This window comes from Parasteatoda tepidariorum, chromosome 2 (genome assembly GCF_982258835.1).
Source record: "Parasteatoda tepidariorum strain Cologne lab strain chromosome 2, Ptep-v5.0, whole genome shotgun sequence".
NCBI lineage: Eukaryota > Metazoa > Arthropoda > Arachnida > Araneae > Theridiidae > Parasteatoda > Parasteatoda tepidariorum.
In genome coordinates, this window is record NC_141756.1 from 858,923 (window position 1) to 876,062 (window position 17,140).

Sequence of the window (17,140 nt, forward strand, 5' to 3'; positions counted from 1 at the left end):
GGCATTATACTTAATTAATATCTTACTTAAAAAAACAACAACTATTTCTAATTTGATTCAACCTTCAGAACATACGATTATTTTTATTCAAATATTATCAAAACCTAACTAAAATATATTATTTTTGGGACACACATAAAAATAAATCAATTCTACTTTTAGTAGATATAAGAATAAAATAATAACGTGTATTCCTAAAAATGCGAGCAAAATATTTAAGTTTCAGCTCTGCCAACCAGAAGTTAATAATCATAAAACAAAGCTATTTCCTCACATTGTAAAAAAAATAATAATTTGACGATTATTCTGACCTATTTAGGAAGCAGGCATCACAGCTAATCTAATTTATTAAGATCTAAACAAAAAAAATTACCAATTATATATAGTATGTATCATAATAAACAACATCTGTAAAGTGAAACAGGAACTTTTGCTTATCACCCATAAAAATCTGAATATTTTCATATAAAGACTGTCATAATTTAGCCAAAACTTGCTACAAAGTTTATTTTAGCTCTATTCTACACGAAAATCGGCCGCAAATACTTAAAAAATTTAAGGAAAATGTAAAATTTGCTAATTTATTTCAAAATGACATCAAAGTACCATAGACTTACATTAGAGTGCTTGCCACCCAATTGATTGTAAAAAAGGATCGCGACGTCACGTGCCGTGCGGTTTAGACCACAGGTTTAAAGTTAAACCTCGTTCTGACAATTCAGCCTAAAGCATTTTGTAACTCAACTCAATTTTGCGAAGTTTGTTTATAAATAAAGTGGACTTAAACATGGCTCTGAAGCGGCAGCACGTGATGATTGAAAATGATGAAGAAGAAAATAAAGAAGATCTCAAAAGTATTCCAAAGCATATAAGAAAGCAAGACAAACGACTGATCATCGTATTAGAAAATGCAAATCTTGAAACAGTTAAAGTAAGATAATCTCAAAAATGTTTTGAAATAGTCTAGACAAAACAAAAATCAAAACTTTTAAAAATGTTTTATTTAAATAGGTACTAAAGTCGTTCATTAAGAATATTTGGAGAAATTTCCATATCGGGGAGATTTCCATATCGTGATCTGGAATCATCCGTCAAATTAATCTTTCAAATTGAAAAAAATACGTGTAAATATTTGCTGGTTTGACCTACGAGTTAGTTCCCTTTGATATTTTTTGTTTATATACTTTTTAGCTGCCCGGAAGTCGCTGAGACTTGGCATAGAAAGGAATTTTCAGTGAGGGAGGAGGAATTGATAGCATTCCAGGCATCATTTCAGCTTCTGGGATTTCATAGACAGTATAGTCCAGATGAAAAGATCAAAAGATGTCACTATTTGAAATATTTCACAAAAACAATATCTTTTTCTCACCTTTCTTTGCAAAGATAAAGGAAGGTGACAGGAGAATGATTGATTAAATGGCTTAATAATATTTTAAGTTGTGGATAAAGCAAAAATTTAGATTCTTTAAAATGGTGGAAAGTTGCATATTTCCTTTTCTAATAAAATAGTAGAAATAGTTTTGTAAAGAAAGTTTAGATAAAAACTGATGTTTCAGGGCATAAATGACTCTCCGGTTCTGGGAGTTATCGCCTTGCGGAAAAGGTGCACAGTGACTTATTCATAGAAGATTCATTGGGAACTAAAAAACGTCTGTAATAAGAGGTGCCCGTTTTGTAGGATTGTCCTTAAAGTTTCACTGTATTCGTATCAAAGCAAATAATAGTGAAAAGCCAAGAATATAATGTTGATACATATCATCTTTTTGTTGATTTCTGTGCAGGAATCATACAAAAGCAGGTACATAAGACATCAACATAAATGCGAAAAGTTCTATAAAATAATAATGACAAAATTTAAATTTTACAAGACATATCAATTATAACTGTTTCAAGCGTTCGAGATGTAATATCATCAATCAATTACTATCAGAATTATGTGGTTGTGAATAGCACCCAGTTGTTAGCCGTATTCCTACTGGCTGATTTTTATTCTCATTTTAGGGTTTTCACTTGCAACTAGAAAGCGACTATTAGAAACTTTTCTTGCCCTTGGGTGAACGACTAACTGTGAAAAGCAGTAGATTTTTGGTGTATTTTCGGTTTTTTCTAATACATAAATATCCTCTCTTTTTAATCTTTGAAAGTGCCTGAATAATTTGAAGTATGGGGGGAAGAAGGAAAAAAGGAAGCAAATTTTTCCCCTTTCGGTTTGCCTCATTACACTGGGTCTTCATTTATCATATTTTCCGTTACACTCCTCATCTGCAATTGAAGAAATGCATTATAGTTGTTATAATTTCCCACTGACGTTCGTCACTTTTGTATACGAAGTTATTAAGTCTGCACCATGTACAGTGTTTCTTTGTTCTCTAAATTCATTACATTAACTTTATTATCCTCAATACTTAACTAAATGTTGTTTTACTACTTTTTTAATTAATTTTTATTATTTTCATTTAACTTTCTACGTTTTATTCTTCCATATTCATTTTTAACAATTTGGTATAAAATATTAATAAATGACATTTTAAAAGTTTTCTAATGTATGCGTACTCCGAAAAGAAGTTATTTCTTGCAATTGCAGTTTTTTTTCATTTAATTTTACATTTTGTCAAAGTTCTTCTGTTTTGGCATTTTTCTCTTCTGATATATCGCTAGATGATGTAATCGCTTTTAATATTTCTGATTCTGACTACCGCATGCAGAAATATTATTGCCCTCACTAACTTTTGTTGGTGTTGCTAATCTCAGAATCGTCTAGCTGTGCTAGACGACTCCCATGAATCCGAACACTTCCAAAGAGTCCATAAAAAGACTGGAGCAGGACCTCATCTTTACCGAGCCCCAAACAAAAAGAATATGCGCAGGGGAGGCCATGTCTGTCGAGTACCAATGACATTCAGGGTAAGTTTTTTGGCCCCGGTTGAAAGTAAGGGATCTTGTGTGGCCACTCAAGAAGCGTGAAAAGGCAGTTTGATGGGCTCTTGGTCTAAGATTGAAAGATTCTCGTGGTTTTTTTGCAAAATACCAAGATTGGTTAGGAGGAGTTCTTATGGTCTTGTTTAATTTCATTTTTGCCAGGGAAGAAATTTCACTAAAGGTCAGCTTCCCACAATGATCAGTGTCTTCTTCGGCAGCGGATTTGGCCCGGAAGTCAGCCTTCTCATTCCCATCAACCCCAACATGTGAGGGAATCCACTGAAAGTGTATAGAATGGTTGGATGAAAGCCTGTCACAGATTCATGTGAAGAGAATTTGAGCAGCTTCAATTGACCCGAAGGTCTAGGGCACTAACTTTTTCTTTTTAAATATCAATTTTTTTTAATTCATTAAATTATAAAGTTTTTATTTATTTTATGAACAGATATTCTTATTTATATTATTGCCCCCACTATCTTTTTCTTTTTAAATGTCAGCTTTATTCATTAAATTAACATCTACTTATTTGGGAATAAGGTGATTCAGGCAATTTCTTTTCAAACATAGTAATCTTTTTCTTATTATTACTTTAAGAAATAGTTTATGAAATTATTTAGAAATTAAATAAAAATTATATTTCAATATAACTTAAGATTTTCTGGTTTGTTTTTTGTGATGTTGAAAAATTCATGTTAATGAAGTTCATGTTTGGAATATCTATGTTTGATTGTGTGTGTATTAGAGTGGGTAAAAAAAATTTTTTTTTAGAATTTCGGAACATTTTATACAGAAAAGTTGCCTATTGTAATAAAAATAAAAATGGCAAAAAAAATTTAAAATAGTACAATATCTTCTTTTTACTTACCGTACTTAAAATGAATGAAAACTTGAAAAAAGTAACCCCTTTTTAAAACAAATTTAGTTTTTTATTCTTCTTGGATAGTTTAAATAACTTAAATTCTGATAAATATTTTTTTTTTTTATGTTCGCACAACATTTTGGACACGAATCTTCGCGTTCATGTATTTTATCCAAAGCTCCTGCCTCAAGTTTGGCACACCTTTTCATAGTCTGGGAGTGACAATAAAATATTTTTGTATTTCTCTCATTCATACGCTGAGTCCTATCTCCATCCTGTCCCATTCCAGACTGTTGTCAACCAAATGCATAGATTTTACATAAGAGGGATCTTGAAAAGCAGGGCAAACTGTCACAATGAAAAAGACTGTTAGAAATTTTGTACTTTCAACCTTAGGATTACTTTGAAATCATTAATTGGAATTCTTGTGTTTTATATATTTCCCGAATGCTGTACAGCTTGAATGAAGATAATATTAAATTACCCAATAGTTCTGACACTTTGTATTAGAGAAATATCAAAATCTCCTCGCCGCTCTCAAGCTGGGGAAAAGAGCATCAAACTTGTGAGGACATGAAACATATAGTTCTTGATCAGTTATGCCTCAATTCTTCAAATGAGAAACCTTAAAAATTCAGTAAACAAAGAAATCCAACTCCTTGAAAATCTTTATATACAGCTATAAATATAATAAAGTACTCCACCAAAAAATTGAGTGGTTATTTGGGTAGAATGTAGGTGGAACTCAATGTGCAACCATTTTCACATGACGAGTTCTAAATTGGTCTGTTCCAACATGCGCGAATAGATACATAAGAAAAATTGGTAAACTTTTTTTTTTTTTACCTTAAAGGTTACACGAATCCAAAAAATTTAATTATTGATCAAAATTTAATTTATTTAGTTTATTCAAACTATCAAAAAAGCGTAACAAACTAAAGCGTGTTTATTTAAGAAGTTTTAGCCAACTTAAAATAAAATGAAAAGGATGTGATTTTTTCTAGTTTTCATTTATTTTAAGTATGATGTGCAAACAAAAGATATTAACTGATTTTAAAAGTTTTTATTCTTGTTACAATAGACAACTTTTCAACACTGAAGCATTCTGAAATTCATTTTCCCCCCCAACCCATTACAGTGTTTGTATATGTTACCGGCAAAGTATGAAATCCGGCATTGTATAGAATGCCTAAAATTAGCCGGCAAAGTTTGAAATGATTTATATTTCACACATTGCCTAGGCATTCTATAGAATGCCAAATGAGAAACCGGCAAAGCAGGGTTTCCGCTACGGTAGCTTTTTTCGCAAAATGCGAAAAGACCCCTCAAAAATGCTAAAATTCAACAAAGCATTTTTGCTAAAGGATTTTACTAAATTCCATTAAAAAAAAAAGCTTCCGCGAAAAACCATGACGCTAACATCCATGAAAAAAACTTGATCAAACAAGAAGGAGAAAAAATCTAAATATCTTTCGCAAGAAGAACCATGACGCTAGCGTTCACGAAAAAAACGTGATCAAACGTGATCGTGAAACGTGTTATAGAGTATTGTGCAACAATACCAATGCACACTGTTGACTGTGAAAGGGGCTTTAGCTGCCTTAATTTGATTAAAACTAATATTCGAAACAGGTTGTTAATCAACCATGTAAACAATTTGTTAATGATTAATATTGAGGGCCCTGAAAGTGCATTTAACTTTCAAGAAGCATTTGTAAAATGGGCAAATATGAAAGAAAGGAAGATTGTTAATTATAAACTAAAATGTTTTGATAAATAATAAATGTGTTTTTTTTTTTTTTTTTTTTTGTTATAGGTATTCTTTTTGATATTATAACTTACAGTACTTGTTTGATATAAAGTAATTTTATAAGCCTAATGGCATTTTAGCATTTTGCTAAAACTTTTTTTCAGATTTTAGCTTTTTTGCTAATGAATTTTTAGACTCAGCTTAAACCCTGCGGCAAAGTATAAAATTCATCTCCGATTCGTCAAAATGTCATTCAAAAAGGACAAATTCAAAACGTCATCCGATTTGATATTAATTTATTCGTCGATATAATTACATTTATTCGATATTTTAATACTTAGACGATAGATTAGAACAGTGTTTCCCAAACTTATGTCTTCTGTGTACCCCTTCTAAATTTTTCGTAACGCTGTGTACCACTAAAAAAAATGAATGTAATTTTTACTATAAAAAAATGCTCAAAAGTTAAAAATCACAACTGGCTGTTGACACCCCTAATTATTAACTGTTAACTCTGCAAAAAATAGCCAATAGAAAAATACGTTATCGTAAATTTTCATGGTTAGCTTTGTTTTTAGATAAAATTTCGTGAAATTTTCGTTTGTTGCAAGATATTTCACATAAGAACACGTACCCCCGCTAAACTGTTCATGTACCCCTGGGGGTACGCATACCACACTTTGGGAAACACAGGATTAGAAGAAACATCAGTGTTTGGAGTATCGGGCAAATATATACCGGGCAATGGCACTTGACCTTAAAAAATATCAGTGCAGGGTATACCGGGCAATGTCCCTTGACCTTGAAAAAACATCAGTGTAGGATATACCGGGCAATGTCCCTTGACCTTGAAAAAACATCAGTGTAGGGTATACCGGGCAATGGCACGTAACTAGACCTAGTATGATTAGGCCTTTGGTGAATGTCCGAAGTATATACTAGGTCTAGTTAAGTGCCACTGCCCGGTATACCTTACTCTGATGTTTTTTTAAGGTTCAGTGCCATTGCCTGGTTTACCCTACACTGATGTTTTTTTAAGGTCAAGTGCCACTGCCCGGTTATATTTCCCCGATACTCCAAACACTGATGTTTCTTCTAATCTATCGTCAGTAAGTATTAAAATATCGAATAAATGTAATTATATCCACGAATAAATTAATATGAAATCGGAGGTAATAAATATTTCGGACATTCACCAAAGCGACTATGTGATAGTCAACATTCACCAGTGAAAGTCAACAACCACCAATTTCGCTCATTCACAGTAACATGCACATTATTTACATAATAACTTCATCGGGACGTTTGTTTCATACTTTGCCTAAATAGCATCCGGCATTCTATACAATGCCTAGGCAAAGTATGTAATACTTCTCACATTTCATACTTTGCCTAAAAGCGTTAGGCATTCTGTACAATGCCTAGTCATTCTATACAATGCCGGCATTTCATACTTTGCTGGTAGCATATACAATGCATCGCCCAATTGAGTTCCATTGTTTTACTTCAATATTTACTTATTATTTTGTTTCCTTAAATATGTTTCAGAATGGTCAACAACATGAATTGTTGAATAGTGAAGATCATCTTCATATCATAAAAAAGAAAAAGATTACGATGTGTCGTCCAGATATAACGCATCAGGTAAGGGTTAATTATCAATCTACTTTTAAAATGTAATAGTTATCGAAGTGGGAATATTGTCAACTATTTCTTATTTTTAAATTTCTTCTAAATGTTGCTTTAAAGTTTATGATTGATTTCTTTTTAAGAAATGTCAATAACACTTTGATGCATTTTTGCTAAATTTGGTGCTGGTAATATATTTATTATTATCATTTAAAACATAGATTCTCAACCTTTTTAACATTGCTGCCCCCTTAAGAAGCAAAAAACATATCAACGCCCCCCTTTGTAAAAATCCAGTTATTTAGAGCATGAGGATGGAGGGGTTGTGCTGAATTATAAGAGGCATTGCACCAAATCACCGCATGAGTCAGGGGCAAAAACTACTAACTCATGCGGTTCGATGCTGATTCGGATTGGAAAATATGTGTCGCATAAATTCGTTTTACGGCTGGTACTAATGCTGTATCAGATAATCTTAATTTATTATATTAGTTTAATCTTTTTTTTCTTCTTTAACATTGATTTTAGATTAATTTTATTTATTAAATAGTGATTTTAGATTAATTTTATTTATTAAATGATTCTTAATTTAATAATTTTATTTGGGAGTATTAAAATTAAATTTGAATAACGAAGCATGCTCATCGTCCCCCTACCACCCAAAACTGACGTAGCGCCCCCTGCCGTCCAGAACAAGTCCACCACCCCTCAGCATACTCCCAACGTTCCCAGGGGAGCGTTATCGCCCCCGTTGAGAAACAATGATTTAAAACAATTATTGCCCTAATTTTTGTTAGGATACTAACTAAACTAAAAATGAAGAAGAAACTAAGAATGGCCAATACAATCGTTTGGCAATATGTATGATAAAAATTGTTAAAATTTAAGCAAATTAAATTTAATATAGAACCAGAAAAAATTTCTCACATATACTCTTTTTTTAAAAAAATTAACCATTTTCATTCAATTCAAATCTAATGCCTTTGTAGCAATTGTGAGGACTGTTTAGTTCAGGTTTAAAGTTAAAGCAAATATTCCTTGGAACTTTCACAGTAACAAAAATCAGAAATAATGACACCTAATGGTGTAGAAAAAATATGACTTTGTCAAAGGGCCATTCAAAACCTCTATGTGTGCCGAGTATATAAACACCATAACCTGACAATAATATACGAAAGAAAGAAGAAGAAAAATTTAATTTGTCTATTTTAAAATGATTGTATCTTTTCTTCCCATGAAAGACTCATTGACTAAAAAAAAAAAAAACTCTTCCTTTTTAATATCATTTACTTAAAGTTTTATACTTAATAACTTCTTTTGTTTTTGTTTTTTTGAATACTTAAAAATTACAGCTAACTATTTTATTGAAATTTGAAAAAGTTGTTACTGATATTTGTTTTACTATCAGTAAGTAATGTATGAAATTTTTCTTATATTTTAATATTTCAAAATATTGCTATAGAAAATTGTTATGTATGTAATTAAAAATTTTATTGCTAGATATTTTTCCGATTAATTTTTCAAATTATATAATTGCATTGCTAAACGATTTTCTGATTGTTTAATTTTATTGTTTGTATCATCGGATAAGCCTTTCTGGTCATGATGGCCAATGTAGGATACTTTCCTGATTTAGACAAAGATTCATATATACCCATGCAGCAGCGGTGTGAGACAAATGTTTTGTGATAATTTTGCTGTCCTGTATTTGTTTAATAAATGTTTTTTTTTTTTTAATTACCTATGGTCATTGCATTTTTCTACAATATGTATACAAGGTTCCCACCGTGCTTAAAAGTCCTTAAAAGCTGTTTAATTTTCATTTCGGAAAATAAAGGACCCTTTAAAGTAACTTAGTTTTAGCTCAAGGCTTTTAAAAGTACTTAATTTTCTGTAACACTATAATTGACAGAAACAATTTTTTGAATCTTACAACAATTAAAGAAGTTCTTTTATCACCTAGAATGTGACTGCACATCGAGTGTAGAGCATTTTGAGAGGCAAGATGGAGGGTGTGCGGGAGCTACAGTTCAAGAAATTCAGCTCTACAGGAAGCGAATGTGATTATAGAAACAAATTAAAGCCCTACGAAAAGAAATAGCAACAAAAAAAAATATTTAACTCTAATCTATAACGGAAACCGTTTAAAAAAAATTTTTATAATCTTTCAGTGTGTAATAAATAACTGTAAATTTATAAAAAGTGGTAAAAAAAGGTTTTAAAATTCCCAATTTTACTGAAAAATAAACAGTTCTGTATTAAACAGAGTTTGAAAAAACAAGGATTTTTTTGAAAAATCCCAGCCCATCTGTATTTTTTTTTTTTTTTTAATCAAAAACCCAGGTTTTATCCTGTTTTTCTTGAAAACCCAGGGTGTCTTTAAATTTTTATTCCTGAGAACTTTATTAAAAATACTGTATTTGCTTCTAACAAAAAAAAATTTAATATTTGCTGTGTACTTTGTTTCAATGTAATCATTCTTTGTGAGGATTTAGATTGTAGTACAGTAGAGAACCAATTATCCGGGATGCTCGGGACCATCGCTATCCCGGATGTCTGAATTTCCCGGTTTTCTGGATCGACCAAAATGCGTCGTTAATCGATGTTTTATCGACCTAAATTAACTAATATAAACAAAACCAATGGTTAAATAACGCAATATATTTCATACCTAATTATACGGGGGAAACGATAAAATAAAAGGAAAACTTATTAATCTAAATAAAAACACTTGAAAATTATCGAACCGAAACGATAGTTAAAAAAGGCACTAGCATAAACATTGAAACCCGGAACAAGGCAAAATCAACGGAATTTAAAAAAAAACCTAATGATAAAATTTATGAATAAAATGAATTAATTTATTGAGAGCGAAATTTATCGAGAAAAGAAGAAAAAAAATCAAGCGTAGTGGAATCAGAAAAACAAAACTGCAATCTACTTCATAAAATAATCCAATGTTTAAATTAATAAACAATTCTCCTTTTATTTATTTATTAATTTTTTTTTTTTTTTGTTGATAAAAACACGATATTTAATTACAGCAGATGTGATTCCACACCAATAAAAACTTGCGATTCGTAATCCCGCCAAATGCGAAGTGCGCTCCGTCATACATTTTCTTCATGCAAAATATCAGAGGATATTCACAAAGAAATTGTTTTTGTTTATGGGAACGTTATGAATAGACAAAATGTAACGAAGTGGTGTCGTCATTTCTCTGAAGGTTGGACCGATATTCATGACAAACAAAGAACAGGTCGGCCATCTATGATGTCCTTCTTCAGAGAACAGAGGAAGCAATTCGTGAGAATAGACGTCTCAAATTGAAAGAATTGCGTCAGATCATACCGGAAGTGTCAAGTTTGGGTACAGGAAATTGTGTGCGCTCTGGGTTCCAAAAATGTTAACAGAAGAACACAAAATGAAAAGGATGGGCTTTGCACTCGACTTCTTCACACGCTATGCAAAAACAGGTGATGAGTTCCTTGATCACATTGTGACAGGTGACTAGATGTGGGTTTATCACCATACACCTGAATCCAAGCAACAATCAATGCAATGGCGCCATTCGAATTCACCCAAAGCCAAGAAATTCAAAACTTCGATTTCAGCGAAAAAAATCATGGCTTCTTTTTTTTGGGACAGACAAGGCATTCTTCTGTTGAAATTTATGCCTCCCGGAACGACAATTAAAGCTGCTGCATATTGCCAGACTTTGAAACGTCTTCGAAGAGCAATTCAAAACAAACGCAGGGGAATGCTGACAAATGGAGTCCGCTTGCTTCATGACAACGCTCGGCCTCACACAGCGCTCGTAACCAAAGCACTACTCAAACAATTCAAATGGCAAGTATTGGACCATCCGCCATACAGCCCGAACCTTGCGCCCAGCGACTTCCGTTTATTCCTTTACCTGAAGTCACATCTTGGTGAAAAATCATTCCACGACGATGATGAGGTCAAAGATGAAGTTGAAATGTGGTTCCGACAACAGGCGGCAACCTTCTATGACTGTGGGATACAAAAGCTTGTGCACCGACTTAACAAATGTTTGGATAACGGGGGTGATTATGTCGAAAAATAAAAAATTCTAAAACCTTATTAAATTTCTTTGAAATCATTAAAAAAGGAATCTAAATTAGTTTCATAGATGTTATCAGGGGTCTGTTTCGTAGAAATTTGGGTCCGCTAATGGACCCTTAACAAAACATCTTTTCATAAAAACGGGTCCTTAAATATAAAATATTTTAACTTAAAAACGGACCCTTCACAAAATCTTTTAATCGGACGCTTCACAAATTTGTTTCTCTTCATTATTGTTTTGTTAATCGAATAAACCCTACCGAGGGGGAAAAAAGGAAAGAAAGACGATGTAAACCGATTAAGTTTTGTCTTCGTCAGACGCCTCTTCTGTTATTTGTCTAAAATGAATATTCTGCTTTCAGCAGTATAGGCTAAATACCAAATATATGTATGTTGCATCTTTAATTTAGTAGCAGTAATTGCTGTTTATTTTTGAAAATTTAATTTTTTTGTATTATAATTTTACAATGTTGAGCATAATCTTGTATCTATTTACAACTTAAAAACTCTTTGAAAAAATTTTTTGCAATAACAGGACCCTATTTGTACAAGTTCATGAAAGCCGGACCCTGATTCTATTCACAAATTACGAGTAATTTTTTCACAATTTTACAAAAACAGGACCTTTCACAAAATGTCTGGACAGACCCCTGGTTATTAACCCATAATGTGGAAATATTTTAAGTTTTTTTCCAACCCCATTATTATATTTGTTATTTTAAAATATTATTATTAAATAAATTATTAATTATATTTTTATAATTATATTCATTGAAAATATAGCAACAATAACTTAATGATTTATGCTGCTATTTACTTGGCATTGGATACAGTAAGTGCCGTGCCTCTTATATGAAGGCATTTGTTCTGGTCAGAGTTATATATTATGAAAGTTTTTTATGTTCAGATAAACTTAATATATAAACTTATAATATATAAACTTAATTTATGAGTTCAGTAACATTTTCAAGCTACATAAATAATTTAATTTCATAAAAACTAATAATTTTTATAAATGAATTAACTTGATTTAAATCACTGTAACCAGCCTGGATATTCAACAACAGCAAAAAAAAAAAAATGCAAAATTATTATCATATCAAAAGTTAAGCACTTGTAATGGAAATTTTGTTAGTAAAAACAATAGTAATTTAATTTCAATTTAAAAAATATGTGTAAGGCATTAGGAGTCCCAATGTTCTATAAGGAACAGATACTTCACTTTTCCGTTATAATTAAAAAGGACATTAATTATGCTCCTAAGACAATTTGAATGCATTTCAATTTATGAATCAATTTAAATAATCTTCAATTATTTGGAAATCTTGTTTTAAGGACAATAATTTACAATTATATTGCTTTTGAAGCGAAACCTATTGATTCAGTAAACTTAATTTTGAATGGAAAAAAACATCTTTAAAAAAGTGAGTTTATTCAAGTAGACCCACCAAGAAAAGAAAAAAAACTCTCCCGCATTCGCCTTAAGTTTCCTGGGCCCACTTCGGTTAACCCTGGTAATAAGTACAATTATATCAGTACTTGCAATATATATATATTTTTTTAAAGGAAGGTAAATAATTGGTACTGCCACTGTGGGTATATGTATATTTGATGATAAACAATTATTATACGATTTTCAATAAGTTCTTCAATTTTTCAACAAAAAAACAAGGTCTTTAATTTTTGCTTTGTTAAAAGGACATAAACATAATACATATGTATTATGTTTATGTCATGGTATTATGTTGTGGACATGTAACATAAAAAGCTAATCTTTTTATGTTATTTCTTTATCTAAATCTTCTTAATTTTTTATTATTAAAAATTAAATGCTTCCTCACACTTCATTATTCACATCCTGCTTCTTATTCTATTTTTGTATTCAAGTATGCAAAAATTAAAATTTCCCCTTAAACCATATTATTCCTTCGACCAATTGTAATTACTAAGATTTCCAGGGTGCGTAGCGTTTGTAAAAAGTACTTAAAGGTGCTTTTTTTGGGGATTTCGTTTTTAAAAGCTTTTAAAGGTGCTTTTTTCAGCTGGCGTTTTTAAAAAGTGCTTTTTTTCCGAATAATTTTTTCCCCCTGCAGTGATATCTGGTGGGTCCCATGCATTTCACGAAAAATGGGGAGTTTGCTACGTAATCATTCACGTGGACTTCATGTCGTACCCACGTTATGGTTTGCGCATGCGCGCACACTTGAAACCGAAAGCCGAGTGCTCCAATTCGGATAGAGAATATCGGATCCTTATGAAATTTTTTTCTTTTTAATTTATTTTAATTTTTTTCTTGTTTATTTTATTTTACTTCTAACACTTTTTTTGACGTAGGGGGTTAGGGTACTTTTGTTCTGAGTTCAAGCTCAAGTTGAATTCACTCGGTGATGTGGGAAAGTACTGATTGTTTCGATTTACGCCCGTTTCTTTTTGTGTTTTTTTTAACGCTAAAACTGTTTATAAAAAATTTTTGTTTTTCAATAATATCATTGATTGAATATGAATTTTTTGAGTGCTTGAAAAGTTTTTAAAAAGTGCTTATTTTTGATTCAAAGATTTGGCTACGCACCCTGATTTCCCTTTCTGCATGGGACATATCATACTATAGATACCACCTATACATGGTGATTTTGAATAGCATCGCGGGCCAAATGTTCAAATCAAATGTATCGAATTGAAAATATTGGTGTTGTATATCAACTTCCTTGGGAAGCATCGTTGCTCCATTAAGGGTATTTAACTTGCATTTCGAGGATTAAGAGGTAATTTTTAACAATTATGTCCTTATATATATTTAGTTTATGCTTATATAAGCTATATTTCCTAATCTAAAACTATGACTGTTTTAATCTATTTAAAATTATTGGAACTGCTTCTCACAGAAGACTATTTGATTTCAAAAAATTTTTATATCTGTAGTATCTATGTGGATTGGCCTGTTGTGCCGGTTTTTACATTTTGCTTTGAGAAAAAATTTTAATATGAGGCACTGTTTTATGTGCATTGTGTTAAACTTTTTTTTATATTTTTGTTTGTTGAAAAATGTCTCTATTTGCAAGATATTCTTTAAGGTTTGTATAAGTAATTTTTTTAAGGTGTAAAATATCATTACGTTTTTCAATTGGAAAAAAAAGTTTAAGGATACTTTTTTGCTGCTGTAATTGATCAAAGTTAAAAAAAGAAGAAAAAAATTTAATATTTGTTCTTCATGAGTATTGAAATTTTTATGAAAGTATCATTTAAATTCTGTTTAACAATATAGCCTTTAATTATGTATCTGTTAGATTAAATAGTTGTTTTATAATGTCAGGAGTATTTTTATTTTAACATTCTTCCCCCTCCACTCATGTATTGTGAAAAATGTGGTACAAAATGGCTCCCATTCAAAAACTATGTTCTAAAATATCATTTTTATGTAAAAAAAAAAATAATAAATTATGTGCTTAAATTTTTCTACCTTTTTTTGAAATTTAGAAAAAGAATTTTCATTTTTAGCATGAAATCAAGGTCCAGAAGTTATATTATTTTTATTCTACTAATTGATTTTTTTTCTTTACATTTCAGTGCCTATTGATGCTTTTTGACAGCCCACTTAATAGAGCAGGATTGCTTCAAGTATATGTGCACACTGAAAGAAATGCTCTCATAGAAATAAATCCTCAAACTAGAATACCAAGAACATTTAAGCGTTTTTCAGGTTTAATGGGTAAGTTTAAACAACTTACAATGTACAAAATTTCCACTCGTCAGCTCATAATTTTTTTAAATGGTCTGTGTCTTGTATCAAGTCAATTTGTCATTCGTCTTTTTTTCCCAGAGATAGCATTTACATGCAAAGTCTGTGGGAAAATATCGGGATACAACTTGGGCAAACCTTTGAGTCCGCCCAACTCTAAATTCACCAAAATGATTTGCCTAGAACATCCCCTCTTCTTAACATATTTTGACTTTGACAAGGAAACATTTCTCAATTTTAATGGTATGTGGATGACATTGAAATCATTAAAACCTTATTGCAACCTTATTCTAAATAAATGTTGTTGTTTTTTTGCAATAAGTATGTCTTATATTTTCTACATTCTTCAATGGTTTTTGTTAACAAAAGGCTCTTTGTATAACATTTGTAAACATTTTAAAAATTTGTGAAAATGGTGGAGAGTAAGAATATTAATTTGACTTGTACATTTGAAACTGAAATTTCACATCTTGCAACTTATGTTTGATTTGTCAACAAGTTTTGTGTTATTTTTTCATTTGCTTGTTAATCATTTGTTCGCTATGCTAATATTTATGACGAAGAAATGTTCTGCATCATCAAAGAATAATTAAGAGATGTTTAGCACATATTTATAGTAAAACCTGTATTATTGCTAAAACTGAATTTTTTTGTTGCTTGGAATTGCTGTCAATAGCTGTTTCCAGATTTTTCTAGTTTTTCTATTTCTCCTGTTCAAATCTAACATTCTCATGGGTGCCACTCTTCACTCCTAGAGTTAATCTTGAGGAAAGAATCAGTTCATCAATTAATATTATCTTTTCCGTCACTCATGTTTCTCTCCGTCTGTTGTCCTCTATTGTGGGAATCTGGCAATGGGCGTGGCTAACGTTGCTCACCTCCATGTCCTATGTTCACAGGTGCCCACCGGGTACTTCCAGCATCTTCTGAGGCGAAAGTTCAGGGCCTGCCATTACAAAAAGAAAATATCTCTTTCCCATTTATTTTATAAATTTTTTTTTCTATAAACATATATCATATTTCTTATTAAAAATAATGAGAAATAAATGATGGAAGCCTTGTTAATTTTCATTATTTTTTAGGAATAATTGAATGTCACACTTTAATTAAAAAGAATGGATTTAATGAACTTCAACATCTGCTTGTGTAAGCAAAATTTGTGCTATTGCTGAATCTAAATGTGCTTGATTTCACATTTCTTTTTCTAACATTTGAAAATTTTAGACAAAGTTAGATTTTAAGAATTTTTTTTTTTTTTTTTTGTTAAATAAAATTATAGACCAAAAACAGTGAGCAGAGATATAAATGACTACAAGAAGAAAGTAGAAGTTTATTATTCAGTGATTGGTGTTAAAAGATCTATATGGTTAGCTGTTAATTTTATTTTTTTAAAAGAAATAAAATCAAACAGGCATGTAATTCTTTTGCTAATTCATGTAATTACACGAATCTCAAGACGTTTGATTCACGAACTTCCACTTCCACGAATCTATTGTTTATATTACTCCAAAATTTTCTCATGGTTCCGCTAATCTTAGATTTAAATTTTGTTAAGATCTTGTTAACAAGACATTTATTCTACCCTTCTTTTTTTTTTTTTTTTTTTTTACATAGATTTGTAAGTGAAAAACGTAACTTAGAGAACACGAGACATAAAAAAAATTCTATATGAACTTTTGCTGCTAGAATTACTGAGGCAAACACAGGCGTAGAAAATTGATAATCAAGAAAGTAACTCCAAAATTGCAATTCCAAATTACATTTAAATGAACATTCGCTAGGAGAATTCTCAAAAAAAATTTATAAAATTTTCATTTTTTTTAAACTTATATATTTTAATGGGTAGCAATTTTGTTGGTAACTCATTGTAACAATAATTATTTAATGTGGTATATTTGCCCTATTTTTTTTTATATAACTGAAATTAGATCGAATTCATTTTTAATATAATTTTATGACATGGAAATTTTTAATTGTACATTTCAGTATTACATTTTGAATGCGATTAACATTATCGTAAATCTGTGATTTAATCTTTTTCTAGCAGTTAATTTTCTCATGGCTTTTAAAATTTCGATATTTTGAGACACTCTATGAACATTTTGGTGCGCTCGATTTGTATTGAATTATGCATAAATTCATGCGCTGTTTTGATTTTGTC

General features: G+C 30.8%; 1 protein-coding gene across 2 annotated transcripts in view; it reads left to right on the forward strand.

Annotated features, from left to right (window-relative positions):
• Window positions 1–708: 708 nt before the first annotated feature.
• The window catches only part of LOC107453405 (ribosomal RNA small subunit methyltransferase NEP1), a 38,417-nt gene continuing 21,985 nt past the window's right edge, over window positions 709–17,140 (forward strand). The window contains exons 1-3 of one of the 2 annotated variants that reach the window (XM_087156756.1): window positions 709–931; window positions 7,077–7,172; window positions 14,808–15,924. In XM_087156756.1, the coding sequence (XP_087012882.1) occupies window positions 788–931; window positions 7,077–7,172; window positions 14,808–15,389 (822 nt within the window). In that variant the 5' untranslated portion in view covers window positions 709–787 and the 3' untranslated portion in view covers window positions 15,390–15,924. Of the gene's footprint in view, window positions 932–7,076; window positions 7,173–14,807; window positions 15,925–17,140 lie in introns of those variants that run through there. The other variant, XM_016070234.4, reaches the window with a different exon arrangement.